The sequence below is a fragment of the Trifolium pratense genome, linkage group LG6, assembly GCF_020283565.1.
Source record: "Trifolium pratense cultivar HEN17-A07 linkage group LG6, ARS_RC_1.1, whole genome shotgun sequence".
Taxonomy (NCBI): Eukaryota; Viridiplantae; Streptophyta; class Magnoliopsida; order Fabales; family Fabaceae; genus Trifolium; species Trifolium pratense.
This window is the reverse complement of record NC_060064.1, coordinates 37762387-37780704: the sequence shown is the minus strand read 5'-3', so window position 1 is coordinate 37780704 and position 18318 is coordinate 37762387. Positions and strand designations below refer to the sequence as shown.

Below are 18318 nucleotides of genomic sequence, written 5' to 3'. Positions count from 1 at the left end.
TTTTTAAACGTAAGGGACCAAATTGAAACCTAAAATAAACGTAAGGGACTAAATATGTAGTTAAGCCATAATAGATATTATAGATACTTTCTGCGTCCCAAAATATAAGCAAAAATTGATCAACCAAAGTGGATAAAAGTGAAATTAAACATTTGAAACATTTAAAAATTAGTCAAAGTTTCTTAGAAAAATGACCAATATATCTAGACGATATATTTCACCATTCCAAATTATAAGTTTTTTTCTCAACTTATAAAGAAAAAACCATTTTTTTAGTTAATATCTAAAGAAGACAACTATTTGAAATTGTACAATTATTTTAATTTTTTTTTTTTTTGAAAAATTATTTTCCTTTAATTAGAATTAGAATTATTTGAATCGATTTTTTTTTATTGAATTGAATTATTTTTGTATTAGAATTATTTGAATTGAATATTTCCTTTTTAAATAGAAAAATTAATGTCATATATTTTTTCTGACGCAACTATAATGTCATCTATTAGAATATTAAGAATAAAAAAATATTGTTGAACATTTTTTAAACGAAGCAAAAATCTAAACATTGAATACTGTTCAAAATAATTTATAAGAATAAAATATTTCTATATATATTTATAATTTAGCATTGATTATTAAAGGAAACTCTTAAATCTATATCAAAAAATTGTAAAAGTTCTAGTTAAATGACACGTAGGCTGTGAAAGCGTCATTGAATGACATGTAGGATGATTTTTTGAGGAGTTTTGAGAGACCGCCACATATGAATTTTATCATGAGAGAGAAACTTTCAAACATATAAATAATAGATAACAATTAATTTGTCATTAAAAACAAGGGAGCTTCTACGGTACATCTATCAAATTTCAATGTATCGGTACATTAGATCAAATGATTACTAAATAATTACTAAATTAATGATTATTTTATGTATCAAAATACTATTTGTAGATTATTGTATTTCATAAATGATAATTTCATAAGAAAAAAACACGATTTCATTGTTTTATAAGCATTATGCTAACATTTTTACATTTTTTCTTAAAAAGTTTCAATAATAACTATTATGAGTGATTAAAAATTCAAAAAAAATATAAAATTTTATTTTTTTACAATTTTTATAAATAGTATTTAGTTATTATAATATTTTAAATAATAGAAAAATGATTTCTTTCGAAAAAATATTCATTTATTTAGTAATTATTTGATCTAATGTATCGGTACATTAAAATTTGATAGATGTACCATAGAATTTCCCTAAAAACAAACTATATGTCACAATGATTTTGTCAAAATTATGTTTTGGACTTGGGATCTTAAAAAAATCACAGAATCTTCAAAATATGAAATAATTTTTGAAAATTTAACTCAACAAAAATCCAATAAACTATAGCAAAAGTTCCAGATCTTGGAAATTTTCCAGTTTTTAGGTGAACATAAACAAATGTAGCTAGGACAAAATGAGATCTTAATTATATATATGATATGTACAATCATAATTAATAACATTGAAATTGGCCTTTCTTATATTTTCTTTCTCTCTTTGTATCTAATTTTTAGAAGTTTCTACAAGGCTTGAATTAATAAATTAGGCCTCTATAGAATTAACTCTCTGATCTGCATGTTTTTTTTAGATCAAATGTATCATCCACGTGAAATTGCAAAATCTAATTCTCTCGAAGTAATTGAGATCAAGTTTCTGATCTGCATGGTTTAATTTTGAAAAGTCATAAACATGCCAACCCCTTTGCTTCTGATCCTTTCACTATCTTTAGCCTCTTGCAAGAAGATATGAACATGCTGAAATTAAGAAAAACACATAATATTAATTAAGTTACTCCATGAATCAGAAAATAAATAAAAAAAACGAAAATAAATAACTTTTTGTACCAAAAAAATAAATTAAAGAACTTACTTCCATGGAACATCTCCAACTAGCATCCAATCACCATCCTTATCTTCATAAGTAGGAGCACATTCAGATCCATTATACCCTTCTCTTTCTGAATATTCACCTGAAATTAATAGGTCAAAATTAATTAACAAAAAATTAACAATGTTACTAAAAAATTATCAAATTGACCAATTGATAATTGTTTGTTCCTGCATGGTACTTACCAAATGTGCACTTAAACAAATTTTCCAAAGCTATAAGAAGTTCTGAATAGCTTTTGAAAATTTTGAGATCTATCTTCCTCAAATAAGGTGCACCAGCCATACTCACTTTCACATACATTCCACATCCATCTTCAACTTTCTTTTGTTGTAAACTGTTCTTCCTAAAAGATCTAATTGGTGGCCACCCTACTACTTGTACCCTGCAATATTCATCAATTTTCCATTCATTAATAACTATATAAATTAGATACATCAATTATTCAATAAATTTTAAAAATAATTATTTTTTATAATAAGTACAGGAGAGAGTATATGTTTATAATTCGATAACTTACTTTTTAGGTTGGACGGTGTCTTGGTCATGATCATGATCATTACTTGTGGTTGAAGAATTAGAAGTATCTGAGCTAACATTGTTGCTCTTACAAATGGATTCTTGTTGGACGCTTGTTGTTTCTGATGAAAAAGTTCTTTTGTTGCTTCTAACAATAGAACCATTGCATGATTGTTGATCATCTTCACTTCCAGGTAATCCTAACCTTAATTCTGTGTCCTTGTGATTAATAATCAACTCTGTTTCAATATAGCTTCCCATTTTCTTAATGTCTAGAATAAATAACTTTTCAAATGAATCAAATCCAAATGCTATTGATGAATTCTGAAATCTGATTAATTCTTTGAAAAATGTAAGAGAGAATTAATGATTGAAGAAATGGAATGAGATATTAGTAGCTAGGTATCTCATCAATTATATAGTTGTAACATTATTAGTGACATGAATAAATAAAAATAATTAAATAAATAAAAAAAATGTAACTAACTTATTCAATATTCTCGTGTGGAGGCTAATAAACCGACTATGCTGTGTCACACGCGTTAGTCACCGACCAATAACCTATTGACACGGCATTGTTTAAGGATGTGGGGGCTACACCACACGGTGGAAAGAGCGAATGATATAATGACAGGTGTGACTGTCTGTGACAAGTAGGACATGGAAGAGTATGTTGTTTAAGGTATAGGGGACAAGTGAGGAACATTACAGTTAATGATAGATGGTGAATGCAATGAACCACCAGTATTAACGGACGGTTTAGATTGAGATTGGGAGGTTATAATGGTGAATCTATGAGCGTTGGATCATGAGTGATTCTTTTTTGGTAATGGAAACAAAGACATGTGATTGATGTGTGGGTCCCACGTGGGTGTTGTTGATTGGATGTGCATAGCCATGTTGGATGTTTGCTTGTGGGTACATGACATGTGAGATTTGCATGTTACCCTAATTCTCTTGTTTTGGCGATTCTATTTTTTAATAGATAGACGAAATGATAAATCTTTAAAAATTTATTAAGATAAAATGGAAAAATTAGGATTCATGTCCTGATTATAGCGTCTGACATAAAAATTTTGATATTTTTATTAGTTGAGTTAAAGTTTGTGAACTTTCTATATGTAATTTAGATGAGAGCTTCTACGGTACATCTGAAAAATTTCAATGTACCAGTACATTAGATCAATTAATTAATATATTGATGATTATTTTTATAAATCAAAAACTATTTTTCGATTATTATTTTTTAGAGATAATGATTTCATAAGAAAAAACACAAGTTCAATGTTTTGAACGTATTATACTAACTTTTTTACATTTTTTCATTAAAAAATCCAATAATGACTATTATTAGTGATAAAAAAAATTTAAAAAATATAATTTTATTTTTTTACAGTTTTGATAAATACCATTCAGTTATTATAATATTTTAAAGGCTTTAATGCAGTTTTGATCCCCCTATTTTGAAAAACCTGAACTTTTGATCCCCTATTTTAAAACTCAGCACTTTTGATCCCCCTATTTTAGTTTTTTGTTAGTTTTAGTCCCCCACCTCAATTTGGTCAAACTTTTGCTAATGTGTCATGCTCACTGATGACGTGGCATTGTACATGTGGACAACTTCATATGATGATGTCAGAAAAATTGGTGACACACAATATTTGACCTATAGAGATGCATGTTTTGCAATGAGATTCCTTAAAGATGATCATGTTTACATCACTGCAATCAAAGAAGCAAAAGATTGGGGCTCGGGACACTATCTAAGGAAATTGTTTGTTCACATGTACAATGCCACGTCATCAGTGAGCATGACACATAAGCAAAAGTTTGACCAAATTGAGGTGGGGGACTAAAACTAACAAAAAACTAAAATAGGGGGATCAAAAGTGCTGAGTTTTAAAATAGGGGGATCAAAAGTTCAGGTTTTTCAAAATAGGGGGATCAAAACTGCATTAAAGCCTATTTTAAATGATAGAAAAATCATTTCTTTCAAAAAAAATATTCATTTACTTAATAATTTAATTCCAATTTATTTAGATTACACTGCATATGATATGTATGTTTATTATGAAGAATATATACGGTTTTTTTTTTTTTTTACTTTATATGAGAGAATATAAACTCATTTGATGATGTAGATGTGCTGGTATGCTATCCAAATCGAATATATCACTTTGTTTGTTAATTTATTTTAATTGATTATAAAATTACTTTGATATGAATAAACAAATATACATGTCATTGTGAATTGATTAATAAAGATTCGGATGTTATGAGTCTACTAGTTGACTTAATTCACATTTGGAGATTGGAGGTGCAGCTGAGCAAGTATGTGATCTATAACATTTTTCATCTTACAATACGACTTAAAAATCGTTAGCAAAAGGTTTAATAGGTAATGACTATTCAAAATTTTGCTACTTTTTGCATTTTGACCATTTTCTTATAAAAAATAGTTGCCTATTTGTTTTTAAGCCACAGTTTGAAAATTGTTGACGTAAAAAACCGTTACCTATGTTTTAGGCATCGGTGGGACAAACCTGGACGTGAAAAACCAATCACCTATTCATTTTTAGGCCACGGTTCGAAAACTGTGAATGTAAAAAAATGATCCTTATTATTCACTTTGGAACATATTTTACAAGTTCTAAACAAAATTTATCAACATAAATTAAACTTCTCTCACCATTAAGCATCAAAGCATCAACCCTCAAATGGTACGAAATCGAGCTTCTTACCGAAAAAGAATGTGTCATTGCCACGGGTCCTTAATAATCTAAATACTCAATCCATCTCCAATGCGCCGGCCACCTATTATAGAGAAATGATGAAATTATATTTTTCATTATGTTTGAGATAGTTTACAAGCAGTGTATATATATACAGATATAATAACCTAATTTGGAGTGAATCAAGGTAACAATCTTCTCCAATAATTAAGCTATTTGACTTTTGACAGATATACAAATCTAAAATAATAATTGATAATTGAAATGCTAATTATTATTGATATCCTCCCGCAAGTTGGATGATCTGGAAGAGAGGTGCAACTTGGATAGTAAAAACTCAAACCGAGGGCGAAACAGAGGCTTTGTTAGAATATCAGCAAGCTGGTCATTAGTAGAGACAAATGACACACGAAATTGGCCACGTTGAACATTTTCACGGACAAAGTGATAAGCTAAGGCTATATGTTTCATTCGAGAGTGAAAGACAGGATTAGCACTTAGATGTGTGGCACCGAGATTGTCACAATAGATAACCGGACTGGATGTAGGAGTGTGACCAAGTTCTGTAAATAGGGAGAGAACCTAGAGTAGTTCACTAGCCGTGTCAGCCAAGGTGTTATACTCTGCTTCTGTGGATGATCGAGCAACCGAACGTTGTTTGCGGGAACTCCAAGAGATGTGAGTGTTGCCAAGATACAACAGGTAACCAGTGGTAGAAACATAATCATCTTTATCACCCGCCCAGTCTGCATCCGAGTAGGCATGAAAATTCAGCGGAGCGGTTGCTGATATAAATATTCCTTTGTCACAAGAGCCAGCTAGATAGCGGAGTAATCGTTTTAGTGCCAACCAGTGCACCGTGCTTGGGTTCTGCATGAACTGCGCAAGTTTATTGGTGCTGAAAGCAATGTCTGGGCGTGTGAGACTCAAGTATTGAAGACTTCCAACTAGTGCTCGGTACTCAGTTGGCGAAGGCAAGGGATCACCAGAGTTCTTGAGTAGTTGAGTAGTTGCAGCCAGCGGAGTGGATGCGGGTTTGGCATTTGCCATGCCTGATTTTTGTAGTAGATCAGTGATATATTTCCGTTGTGAGAGAAACATACCCGCAGCGGAAGGAATAACTTCAACACCCAAGAAATAGTTGAGATAGCCAAGATCTTTCAATGAGAAACGAGCAGCGAGTGTGGCAATGAGTTTGGATAATTCAACAGAGGAGCTCCTAGTGACAATGATATCATCGACATATACTAATAATTATAGTGTAGCGCGTGGTGTCTGGTTGATGAACAAAGATGCATCGGCAGTTGAATTGACAAAACCAATGGAGAGTAGAAATACTCGAAGTTCCGTATACCAAGCGCGGGGTGCCTGCTTTAACCCATATAGTGCCTTTTTGGGACGACAAACATGATCAGGAAAATGTTTGTTAACAAAGCCAGGTGGTTGTACCATGACTACTTTCTCCTTGAGGGTCCCTTGAAGAAATGCATTATTAACATCAAGCTGACGGACGGACCACCCTTGACGAACTGCAAGTGTTAGGATGATCCGAATGGTTACCGGCTTAACAACAGGGCTGAATGTTTCTGTATAGTCACAACTGTAACGCCCGGGTCTGACGAGGGCGGGGAGTGGTTGTCGGTGCATGAGGCATGACAATTAGCGGCTCCTGGCAGCTTCTAGGCAAAAACGAATCACATCAGAATGAGAGGGATCCTGAGACCGTGCAGGTTTCAGATTGCATGGTGGAAGGAAGGCTTATAAGGATTGATGGGTACTACCTATACCAACAAGATGCATCTTCTTTTCGGTAGCTCATTTGATAAGAACTCCATAGTTAAGCGTGCTTGACTTGGAGTAGTCTTTGGATGGGTGACCTTCTGGGAAGTTTTCCCGAAAAGCGTGCGAGTGAGGACAAAACACGCTGAAAAGACTCGTGTTGGTTTGTGGGGTTAGTCGGTCATCCTGAAAGCAGTTTGGGATGTTACAAATGGTATCAGAGCAGACCTCTCCCAGTACGATGTGGTTCGGGGACGAACCAAGCGGAAGCTGGTGGGCATGTAACGCCCGGGTCTGACGAGGGCGGGGAGTGGTTGTCGGTGCATGAGGCATGACAATTAGCGGCTCCTGGCAGCTTCTAGGCAAAAACGAATCACATCGGAATGAGAGGGATCCTGAGACCGTGCAGGTTTCAGATTGCATGGTGGAAGGAAGGCTTATAAGGATTGATGGGTACTACTTATACCAACAAGATGCATCTTCTTTTCGGTAGCTCATTTGATAAGAACTCCATAGTTAAGCGTGCTTGACTTGGAGTAATCTTTGGATGGGTGACCTTCTGGGAAGTTTTCCCGGAAAGCGTGCGAGTAAGGACAAAACACGCTGAAAAGACTCGTGTTGGTTTGTGGGGTCAGTCGGTCATCCTGAAAGCAGTTTGGGATGTTACAACAACCGGGACGTTGATGAAAACCTTTGGCAACTAATCGAGCTTTGTAACGATCAATTGACCCATCCGGATTCCGTTTAATTCGATAAACCCATTTACAACCAACCAAATTTTGAGCAGAGGAACGGCTAACAAGATCCCAAGTGTTGTTGCGATGTAATGCATCAAATTCGGCTTGCATGGCGGAACACCAGTCTGGGTCACGAAGAGCTTGGGTGATGGTGCTAGGTTCAATAGGTGGGGAAGGTCGGACATGTAGGTTGAGCTTGTGAAGAGGTTTGACGATGTTGTTTTTGGACCGGGTGATGATCCCACCGCCATTGGGGGGGATGGTTGTTTGTGGTGGCGGGGACGGTGAGAAGTGTATAGAGGGAGAGGGAACGTCGTTGGTTGGTTCATGATTGGTGATTTCATTGGAGGAGGATGATTGAGCTATGTTTGGTGAGTGAGTCACGGATGGGGAGGGAGGGACAACAAATGAATTGTTTGGTGAGTTGGGGTTGGTTCTGGCAACGGGTGGGGCGATGGGTTGCACGACAGGGAGTTGAAGTGGAGTTGTTTGTGGTTCGGTGTGAGAGTTTGATGGAGTTACCAGAGAGCGGAATGGAAATTCAGATTCGACGAACTTCACATGGCGAGAGGTGTAAATTCGTCCGGTTGAGGGATCAAGACACAGATACGCGTGTTGATCAGCTGAATAACCTGCAAAAATACACATAGCAGACTTTGGAGCAAGTTTATGGTTAGTATATGGTTTAATCCAAGGAAAACACAAACATCCAAAACATTTTAATTTATGATAATCTGGACTAATGTTTAGCAATTTAGAATAGGGTGATTTGTGATTAAGAATAGGGGTTGGAAGACGATTGATGAGGTAGGCTGCGGTAGTCATGGCGTGAGGCCAATAGGTGAGGGGCATGCCTGAGTAGTGAAGAAGGGAGAGGCCGGTTTCGGCGATGTGACGGTTTCGGCGTTCAGAGATACCATTGTGTTCAGGTGTATGGGGTGGAGTGGTGTGGTGACTTATACCATGAGTACTTAAAAAGGGGCGAAGTCCAATGTATTCGCCACCATTATCTGTGTATAAAATTTTGATTTTGTGTTTGTAAAAATTTTCAACTAGCGACTTAAATTTGGGAAATATATTTTGCACATCAGATTTTAGTCTCATCGGATATAGCCATATATAGCGAGTAAAATGATCAACAAACATACAATAGTAATGAAGACCATCAACAGATAAGACACGAGAAGTTCATACATCCGAAAAAATTATTTCTAATGGAAAAGTTGATGTAAGAGTGGATTCATGAAAAGGAAGTTTATGACTTTTACTAATTTGACATGAATTACAATCTGATTGCGGGAATTTATTTGAACCCAAAGAAAAATGATGTTGAATAAATTGAAAAATGGAAGATGAAGGATGTCCAAGCTTGTGATGCCATGATGCAGAGGATTCCGTTTGGACGGTGTGGACGGATGCTGAGGTGGTAGGCCAGAGATAAAGTCCATTCACACATGAGCCTTTAAGGGTTGTTTGGCGTGTCTGCAGATTCATGACATAAAAAGAGTTTGGCAAGAAAACAACAGCAGAGTTAGTTTGTTTGGTAAGTTTAGAGACATAAATAATTTGTTGTTTCATAGAAGGAACACACAGAGCAATAGACAAGGATAAATCATTAATTAAAAGTGTTCCAGAGTGAGAGATGTTTAAACCTGAACCATTACCCATGAATAGTGAGTCAGGGCCGGTGTATGAATGGTGAAGTGCCAGATTTGCAAGGTCGTTGGTTACGTGATGTGTTGCTCCACTGTCAACCAGAAAATCAGTCTGAGATGGGCCAGCACTAACAGTGTAGGCTTGAGCCTGGTCACTGTGATTCGGAGAGGCACGGGGCGGTGGTGGTACACCAGGATGTTGTTTCTTGAAGAGTGAACAGTCAGATAAAACATGTCCCTTAACATTACACCATTGACAACGACCGAGAAAGGGTTTGCGATTGCTGGTGCGTTGGTTTGATGGTGCAGAAAAGTGACCAGGCCGAGGCCTATTGTTGTTAGACCGAGCCTGAGCATTCAAGGCTGTAATCGGAGCAGGTGGTTGTCTTTGAGCATCACCAATGGAGAGTTCCTGGATTAGAAGCTTTTCAAGGAGATCATCAAAGGTAATAGGAGTATCCCTTGCATTTACTCCATCAATGATCGCTCTGTAACCATCATCAAGGCCACGCAAATCATGATCGGTCATGTCTTCATTTGAGACAGGGGATCCGAGTGAGGCAAGAAGATCTGCGGTTTGCTTTAGAGAGTGCATATAGGTTGTGATGAATTGAGTACCTTTGGAAGCCATCCGAAGACGTTCCTTGAGTTGTTTGAGATGGCTGCGGGAAGCTTTTGCATAGGTATTCTTGAGGAGAGTCCAGAGATCATGCGAGGTCCTTGTCCGAGACACAAGAGAAGCAACTTCGTCGGAGAGAGTGGTGAGGATGGCGCCATAGATGAGGCGATCTTGTCGTCGCCATGTTAGATAAGCAGGGTTTTCTGTTGTCACTGGAGGCGTTGCATTGGTGGTGATCGTTGCCGACGGCGCAGGGAACGATCCATCTGGGTATTTGAGGAGATCAAAACCATCAAGAAAAGCTTCAACTTGTAGTTGCCAATTAGGGTAATTGGTAGGGAGAAGCTTGGTGACACTGCCGAGAGTGATGCACGCAAGAGGTTTGGATGGTTCATGGGGATTGGCGATGTAGTGAGAGCTGTCGGAAGCCATGGAAGGCGAGGGTGACGGCACAAGGGAGAAAACAGCGTTTCTATTTTAGCAGGGTAGGGCTGGACCTTTTCCAACTGATACCATATAGAGAAATGATGAAATTATATTTTTCATTATGTTTGAGATTATTTACAAGCAGTGTATATATACAAATATAATAACCTAATTTGGAGTGAATCAAGGTAACAATCTTCTCCAATAATTAAGCTATTTGACTTTTGACAGATATACAAATCTAAAATAATAATTGATAATTGAAATGCTAATTATTATTGATCCCTATAACCATTTACTAGCTAGAACTTGTCTACTGTTGCAAATACTATGCCAATAAAAGTTTGGGTTATGGCCAAGATTAATTAGCATCAAGGAAAAGAGGAAATAGTAAAATATCTTGCTTCTTGAAGCTTGGATGCCAAAGTGTTCTGTTTTCTAAAAAATTTGTCATCCTTGCTTAACAACCATAGGTAAGTTAAAGGCGTGAAGGTTAGGTTCCTAGACTCATATATACCACCCATAGTCATAGGACACCCCATGCATTTCAAGAACATCCAATGAATTTTACTATTATTATAGTACTTATGCCCACCAAAAGAAATTAATCATTTTCTCAATATCAGACATAATAGTATTAGGTAAAAGGTAAATGCTCATGATATATGAAGGAACGGCACGAAAACAGATTTACTCATGATTTTTAATATAAGTAAAAGTGGCTTTTTTACTTCTACCATCATCGAATGAAGTCCTTGTCCTAGATAAATGTCCATACCAAGCACATGTCGACTCCAATAATACTCGATAAATTTTGTGTGTTACGATATGTTATGATTCCCTCCTATTTTATTTGTTAACTTCGTAAATTTTTATAGCTTTAAAATGTAAACTAAAAAAAAGCAAGAGATCATTTTATCTCTTTACTTTATTTTTTATTTTTTATTTTTTATCATGATATAATTAAGTATGAAGTTTGTCACCGTCTTTTTCGGAGAATTTGTGAGACAGTCAAGGTGAATTTTTCACTTCCAACCGAATTATTTTCATACGCCGAGTCAGGAATTGAACCTCTAACTACATGCTTAAGAAGCATTTTATTTCTTTTCTATTAAAAAAAAATCAACCAAAAATAGCTCTAATCAACATATTTGGAAATATTCAGTGATTAGGATGTATTCCAAATTGAGTCAAAAGAAAAAGGCTGTATCCCAAATTCATTTTAATGCATGAAAAGTTTCCATAAAAAACCGATGAGGGCTGTCATGCTCAATAAGTCCCTACACACCAACGTGCACGATCATATGAATGGTAGTATTCACTATTCTTCTTCAATTTCCTCTTCTTCATGTCACCATCATGTTATCTCAACCAAATTTAGAAAATTATGTTTTGTTTCCTAATTTTTTTTTAACTAATTTTAACTAATCTTCTTTTCCTTAAAAAAAGTACTTAGAAATGATATATATTTTCAATTTTCCCTTTTTTCTAAAAAGTTTAGCGAAGAAAATCACATGAATTAAATATTGATAAATGAAAAATTATAAATTCAAACCTACGCCTCGGTTTATCAAATATCTCTATAGTCTGAAAAGGACTTGTTGGACATATTTTCATATATAAATTAAAGGACTAAATTGAATATTTATTCTTTAATGTAATGTTTAGAAGCATACTACTGTACTAAGTATATGGGGACCCCTTAAATTATTTATTATTATTATTAATATTGATAGTGAAATAATATGGGCCTTGAGCCAAATGCACGTGGGTTGTGATGGGAATTGGAGCCTTTTAGGTGTTAATGGAGGTGGGGGGTGAAGCCCAATTTCAACTTTGTTGGGTAAAAGACTAGTTAGACCCCACTCCCACACTCTCATTGCTCCATTGTTCCCTTTGATGTCAAAGTATAACATGTGATGGTTGATTGTTTTGGGTATACATTTTCCATGAGATTCTATCAATGCGCCTTCTTTTGAGATATCATGGCATATCAACAGCTGGTATGAAAGCAGTAGCTTAGACAATTAACCAATGATTTACATCATTTCCAGCTTTTTATTCAATAACTTTTAATTTCAGGAAATTTTTTATTTTATTTTTTTTTATGAAATATTAGGTCTAACAAATTACAAAGTGATAAAATATTAGGTCAAATGAAAAAAATTGGGATATCAAAATTGCTAGATTTGGGGGTCAGGATTTTTCATATGTTTGTTTCATACTTGATGGAATAACTACTAACAAAAGAAAATAATAATGAAAGAAAATGATCAACACACAAGAAGTTTGATAGTGGAGTTCCTCGGGTGGTGGGTAAGTCTCTGACGGTAGAATTCACTACAACACGTTTCTATTAAATAAATGAATGAATTAGAGTTTCAGTATTATAAGCAGTATTTATAATAATAATATTTTGGCCCAGATAACAACAAATACCCCTGAACCGGAGCTTCACTCAGCTAGCCATACTCAACAATACTCAATGTTGGCGGCCTAACTCCAACGACATCACAGTGGAGAATGACGTAGCTCCGGTGACATCCATGGTAGCGGTCGGAAGACCTCCACGACAGAGCTTTGGTGACGCGTCAGGGCATTCCTACCGACAACGGCAAAATTTTCTTTTTAGTCTTTTTTTTTTCCGTGTAAATCGGGTATTTTCTACATGCAACTGTAAATACTAACCTTTCGAGCCTTGTGAGATCCAAATTAGTGGCAAACTCTCCCTAAAAATTTTAATATCGCTGCATGACTAAATCAGAGATCGGACCCAATACTTTAGTTAAGCTAGAAGAAACCCACTAGATCATAGTTTTTCTTTTTTAGACTTCTTAACAAAACATTTCCCTTAAAAAAAATCACTTGTTATTTTTGTAAACCCGAATCCTTAATGTATTGTCCTTGTTGTAGGATATTGCCTTTGACTCCCCACTTACATGTGTTTGCGGAGTTAAGGTCAGATTTGGTCCCCCAAATTTCTTAGTCTGCGTAGAAAAGGCTTTGGTTAGGTCAAACCCCATGAGATGAGATGAGTCACACTTCTCATTATTGTTTTTTCAAAGCACTTTGTATTTGGTTTCAAATCTCTGATTGTGAATGTTCAAAGTACTGAGCTAGATTAATTAGTATATATATTCATTTTAAATAATTAAGAGAAATTCCCTAGCTAGTAGTAGCAACTAGCATGTTGCCTTCAATTGAAAACTACTCCATAAATCAACGAATATTATGCATCATAAGAATTCAAGGAGACCAAACTATTATGACAAAACATTTTATTCATGAATCATGAATGATGAAACAGAACATGTAAGATGCATGTGAAATAATGGATGTAGCTTAGCTATTATAGAACTGACACAAACTCATCAATGTAATAAATCATTAACAATATCATCCATGAAACCACAGAAATTAGTCTCAGATTCTATGTACCAATTGATTGGGATTTCTTTCAATTTATGGCGGGGACGGTATAATCAAATTAATATGAAGCGTTTAGAGGTTTGTGTACATGCATCATGCATGCACTTTTGGTAAGCATGGAAATTCTCGAATGTGCAATTTCTCATGGAGCCCAAGAAAGCACAATATATGGATCTGGTCATGAAAGATCCAAGAAAATGTGTACTAATTTTTACGCATTGAAAAAGAGTGTTACTTGTGTACTAATTTAAGTGGCACCACCAAATGTCAATAATCTCTAAAGTTATAATAATTAATTTGTTGACTAATTTTTGTTTCTTGGGTGAACTTAGCTAGATTACATGTATGCAGTTACAATTTTCACACATTTATATTATTATTATTATCGGTTTGGAGCCGTAGACTTTTAGAGTTGGTCGTCAATATATTAAAGTCGATTAATCTTGATCGATCAATTTTGAACTATTAACCGTATGCATAGCATCCATGACGGCCTGAATTGAAGTCTTATATGGAGTTGAATCTATATATATATATATATATATATATATATATATATATATATATATATATATATATATATATATATATATATATATATATATATATATATATATATATATATATATATATATATATATATTCTATGACAAGTTACGAATCAAACATAAAAATTGAATCTCTTTTATTAAACTTAGTTTCGTCATTATAATGTCTAAATCGGTCCGACCTATTTCTACTTAATATAGTACAAAATTGTTCGAATTTGTGTGTGTGTGTGTGTGAAATATTACTTGTATGTGAAAACTTGATTAAGATTATTGACTAAAAAAGAATAAAATTCTTTAGGTTGGCTTGTAGGGAACATTTCATTAATATTTCACGCCTCAATGGTAAAGACCAATAAGCAACACAGTAAAATATATATCATAGAAAATGATCTAGGTTTTTCATTTTGAAATCAAGAAATAGGGTTGTTAAAACTTACTCAAATCAAAGAGGGTGCTGTAGACAATGGATGTGAGATTGTATATGAGTAGGGGTGCCCCTAACGGCGCACATGGGATAGGGGTTTGACACTTAAAGGCTACATAGATGATAGATCCAACAACCTCACATGGTTGTTTGGGGTTTTTTTTCCTTTCTTTTTTTCCATCAATCCTATGATTATCAGAGAAAAGAATATCCAATAATTTATAGTTCGACTGAGAGGTAAGTAGAATAATATATGAATCTTGATAATTAACCAGTGTTATTCTCTCTAAATCTCTCCAATCTACCGGAGGATATATTAATTGGTAGTGTAAATACTATCGATAGATATTTAGTGTAAAATTTTATCGAAAAATATTTTTCGACAATATATTTTCGTCTTCCTGAGCAATATAAGAAGAGCAACCACCATGAATCTTGCAACATGTATCTCTTACTATGGCCCCCACTTACCTCCACACCTTTCTTTCTACTAATACCCAGATTTAAAGGTTGGCAAAATGAAAGAAAAAAATGAATTTACCGAAGTACTCTTCTCTTTATAAAATTGCTTAGAATTAATCTCAACGTTCACCGAAATATATTTTCTGATAGTGAAAAATTACGAGTATCCTTTAATAGTGAAAAATTTTATTGGAGGATATCTTCTTCTAATGTATTTTGCATATGTGAATATATAATTTGATAGAGAATAAAAATCACCAACAGTGAAATGAAATAATCTCGCACACCAATTTTGGTATCTTGTTTATATTTTGGGTTAAATATATTTTTTAGTCCGTCTAATTGTATCAAATTTCATTTAGTCCTCTGAAAATTTTCATCGAATTTGGATCTTTAAATCAGACATTGAAGTTGGAGAGTTTGGATTCAAACCTTGAAGAAGAAAAAAATTATCATATATAATTTTATAGCCATGTATTCTTTACGGGTGGGATGAATAGCTCATCAACATAACAATTAACGTACTAACAATTTTCCATTTTAAAATATTGACAATCCTTTTGCATTTCTTTTAATGGAAGTTTTTTTTGTAGTGTTTTGGGTTCAAATCTCGGTTCCTGTATATATAGTGTGATGTCTCTACCAACTGAGCTAAACTCACGAAAACGTTTTTTGCATTTTAATTATTATGAGTTTTTAGTATTTGATTGGACTTAAGCCGTTTTCCTAACGCTAAAATAAAAGTATGCATGTTAACCCCCCAAAAATTAAAAAAAAAAAAAGTATGTATGTTATGTACGACTTTGCCTTGGCAAATTAGCTAGGAACAAATGATTTCAAAGCATCTTCAACGGTGATACCATTTTGAGTATCATACACTAATAACAAGTGGTCCCTATAATACCACGTAATATTTATGCAACTCATACATATTTTGCTCCAATGATGATACCACTTTTTGAGTGTCATACATTAATAACAAGTGGCCCCTTCTATATTTTTTTGTCAAAATAAAAATAAAATTATTTAATTTAATAAATACGTAGATAAATAAATTAATAATCTATAACAATATATAAAGGGGATAAGGGAGTTTGGGCTGGATTTTTTTTGGTCCATTTTGCCCTTAACTTCCTTTATGGTTTTTTAATTATTTCATAATTGCCCTTAACTTCCTCTCTTTTTTTTTATGGTTTTTTAATCTATATTCATTCTATACCATAATATATAAAAAGAATACATGAGTTTTGGGGTAGAATTTTCATAATACCAACATTACCCTTGCTTTTTTTAGTAATAACAAAAATCTTTTATTAACAAACTCACCATAACATAAGGCGTATCTTTTTTTTTGGGTACATAAGTTAGACACGAACGCGCCTGCCTGGCCCGCTAGTTAAATATAATGAGAAATAAATGACAATAAATAAAAAATGGTGAAAAATGCATAATTATGACATATTAGGATCCATTTGATAGAAAATAAATAAAATATGACTTGAGAACAAAACAAATAAAAATTGTGTAATATATAAAATAATATGAAATATCATCAAATTAACATCCAACTACAAGAAGAAAAAAATATTTTCTGCACTGTTGCTGAAGAAACGAAATTGAATGAAAACTTATAAAATCAAAGGCAACAAAGAAATAAAACCTTCTTATAGTAAAAAAAGAAAAAGAAGATCTGGTCATTGAATGTCAACGGTAATATTTTGACATATATGGAAGCTAATAATAATATTAAATTGATGATACGGTACCTTATTTAAGGTACCGGTATCATCAATTTCGATACCCAATGTGCCACGTCATGGAACTCTAATGATAAAAAAATAAGGTACCGTATCATTAGTCTATAAAACTCTCTTAGATACCCTTATTGGAGATACTCTAATAACGTATAACATATATATCTACAATATAATATAGTTAATCTTATAAATATATAGTTTTACCTGGCATTATGTCTCTCGAATTGCATAAATGAGGATCACATTCATCTCACAATTTAAATGTCATTCCCAAATACAAGATTACAATGTCTCAATATATACAAACACTATAAAGCTAGCTCAAGTTAATTCCAGCCACGAATATCTAGATTAGATTGTCTATAACACAATCTTGGGTACAATCTTCAGTTTATTTTGGTTGCCAAATTTGATTTATCTCATATCTTAAAAGGAGAACATTTGAATTTATTTATTTTTTGTCAAGTAGTTTAATTGTTAAAAATCACCTCTTAAAATGAATAAGTGAAAAATACTATATTCGAACCCCAATCCTATATTTAAAATGCAATATCCTTACGGATTGAACTATGACAGAATATTTGAACTTTGAAGCATCAACAAAATAGAGCTTTTGATGTGTACATTATTTATTTTATAAATTTTTAATGTTATTACTTAATAAATGCCCAATTAATCTCTTCAATCAACACCTAAAGAAACCTAACATGTATCCAATTAGTCTCAATCGGCATAATCCATTTTCTAAATTAAAGTAATAATTGATCTCCTATTAACATATGACTACCACTCTAAATCTAGTAAAAATCATTAAGTACTTTTACCTTATATCACCAAACACCATTAGGTTATTCTCATGTTTCATGTGTTTGTCCAATATAGTTCTGACATCGATATTTCACCTCTCAGTCATTCGGTCAACGTTTAGATATAATTAAAGGAATTATATAAAGGTCTACTCTTAAATTACTTTCGATACACCTATATATAATTCTTCGACAATTATTCAACGCCTCATTTTTCTCAATCGTTCTCTTTTTTATCACATCACAAACATATTACATTTATCGTATCAATATCTATATTTCTTGCTCTCTAAAAAATGTGTTCATAGATGTAACTAAAAATAAACATTTCTCTTATAATTAAACCAATAGTTAATGACTCGTGTGATTGAAATGATGAAACCCTAAGAGAGATCTTAGTAATGAAAGTGATATAAAGCAGGGCACATGGAGTGTCCACTTCCACATCTTCCACTTAACAATCATAGTAAGATAACATCACCTGTTGTCACC

The 18318-nt window shown here is 33.7% G+C and overlaps 1 protein-coding gene across 1 annotated transcript; it reads right to left on the bottom strand.

The window, feature by feature from the left end:
- Positions 1–1448: 1448 nt before the first annotated feature.
- On the bottom strand, positions 1449–2938 carry LOC123892990 (auxin-induced protein 22E-like). Its single transcript, XM_045942901.1, has 4 exons — positions 2451–2938; positions 2116–2315; positions 1913–2012; positions 1449–1797 (listed from the first exon to the last, which is right to left on the bottom strand). Exons 1-4 carry the CDS (start codon positions 2708–2710, stop codon positions 1725–1727), a joined length of 633 nt encoding a protein of 210 aa, XP_045798857.1. The 5' UTR covers positions 2711–2938; the 3' UTR covers positions 1449–1724.
- Positions 2939–18318: the final 15380 nt, after the last annotated feature.

Bases quoted from the DNA above. Each gene is read 5' to 3' on its own strand.
- LOC123892990 (XM_045942901.1), bottom strand. From the start codon at position 2,710: ATGGGAAGCTATATTGAAACAGAGTTGATTATTAATCACAAGGACACA. The intron at 2,013-2,115 runs GTAAGTACCATG...TATTAATTTCAG, and splicing joins TTTGTTTAAGTGCACATTTG to GTGAATATTCAGAAAGAGAA. The intron at 1,798-1,912 runs GTAAGTTCTTTA...TCTTAATTTCAG, and splicing joins GTTGGAGATGTTCCATGGAA to CATGTTCATATCTTCTTGCA.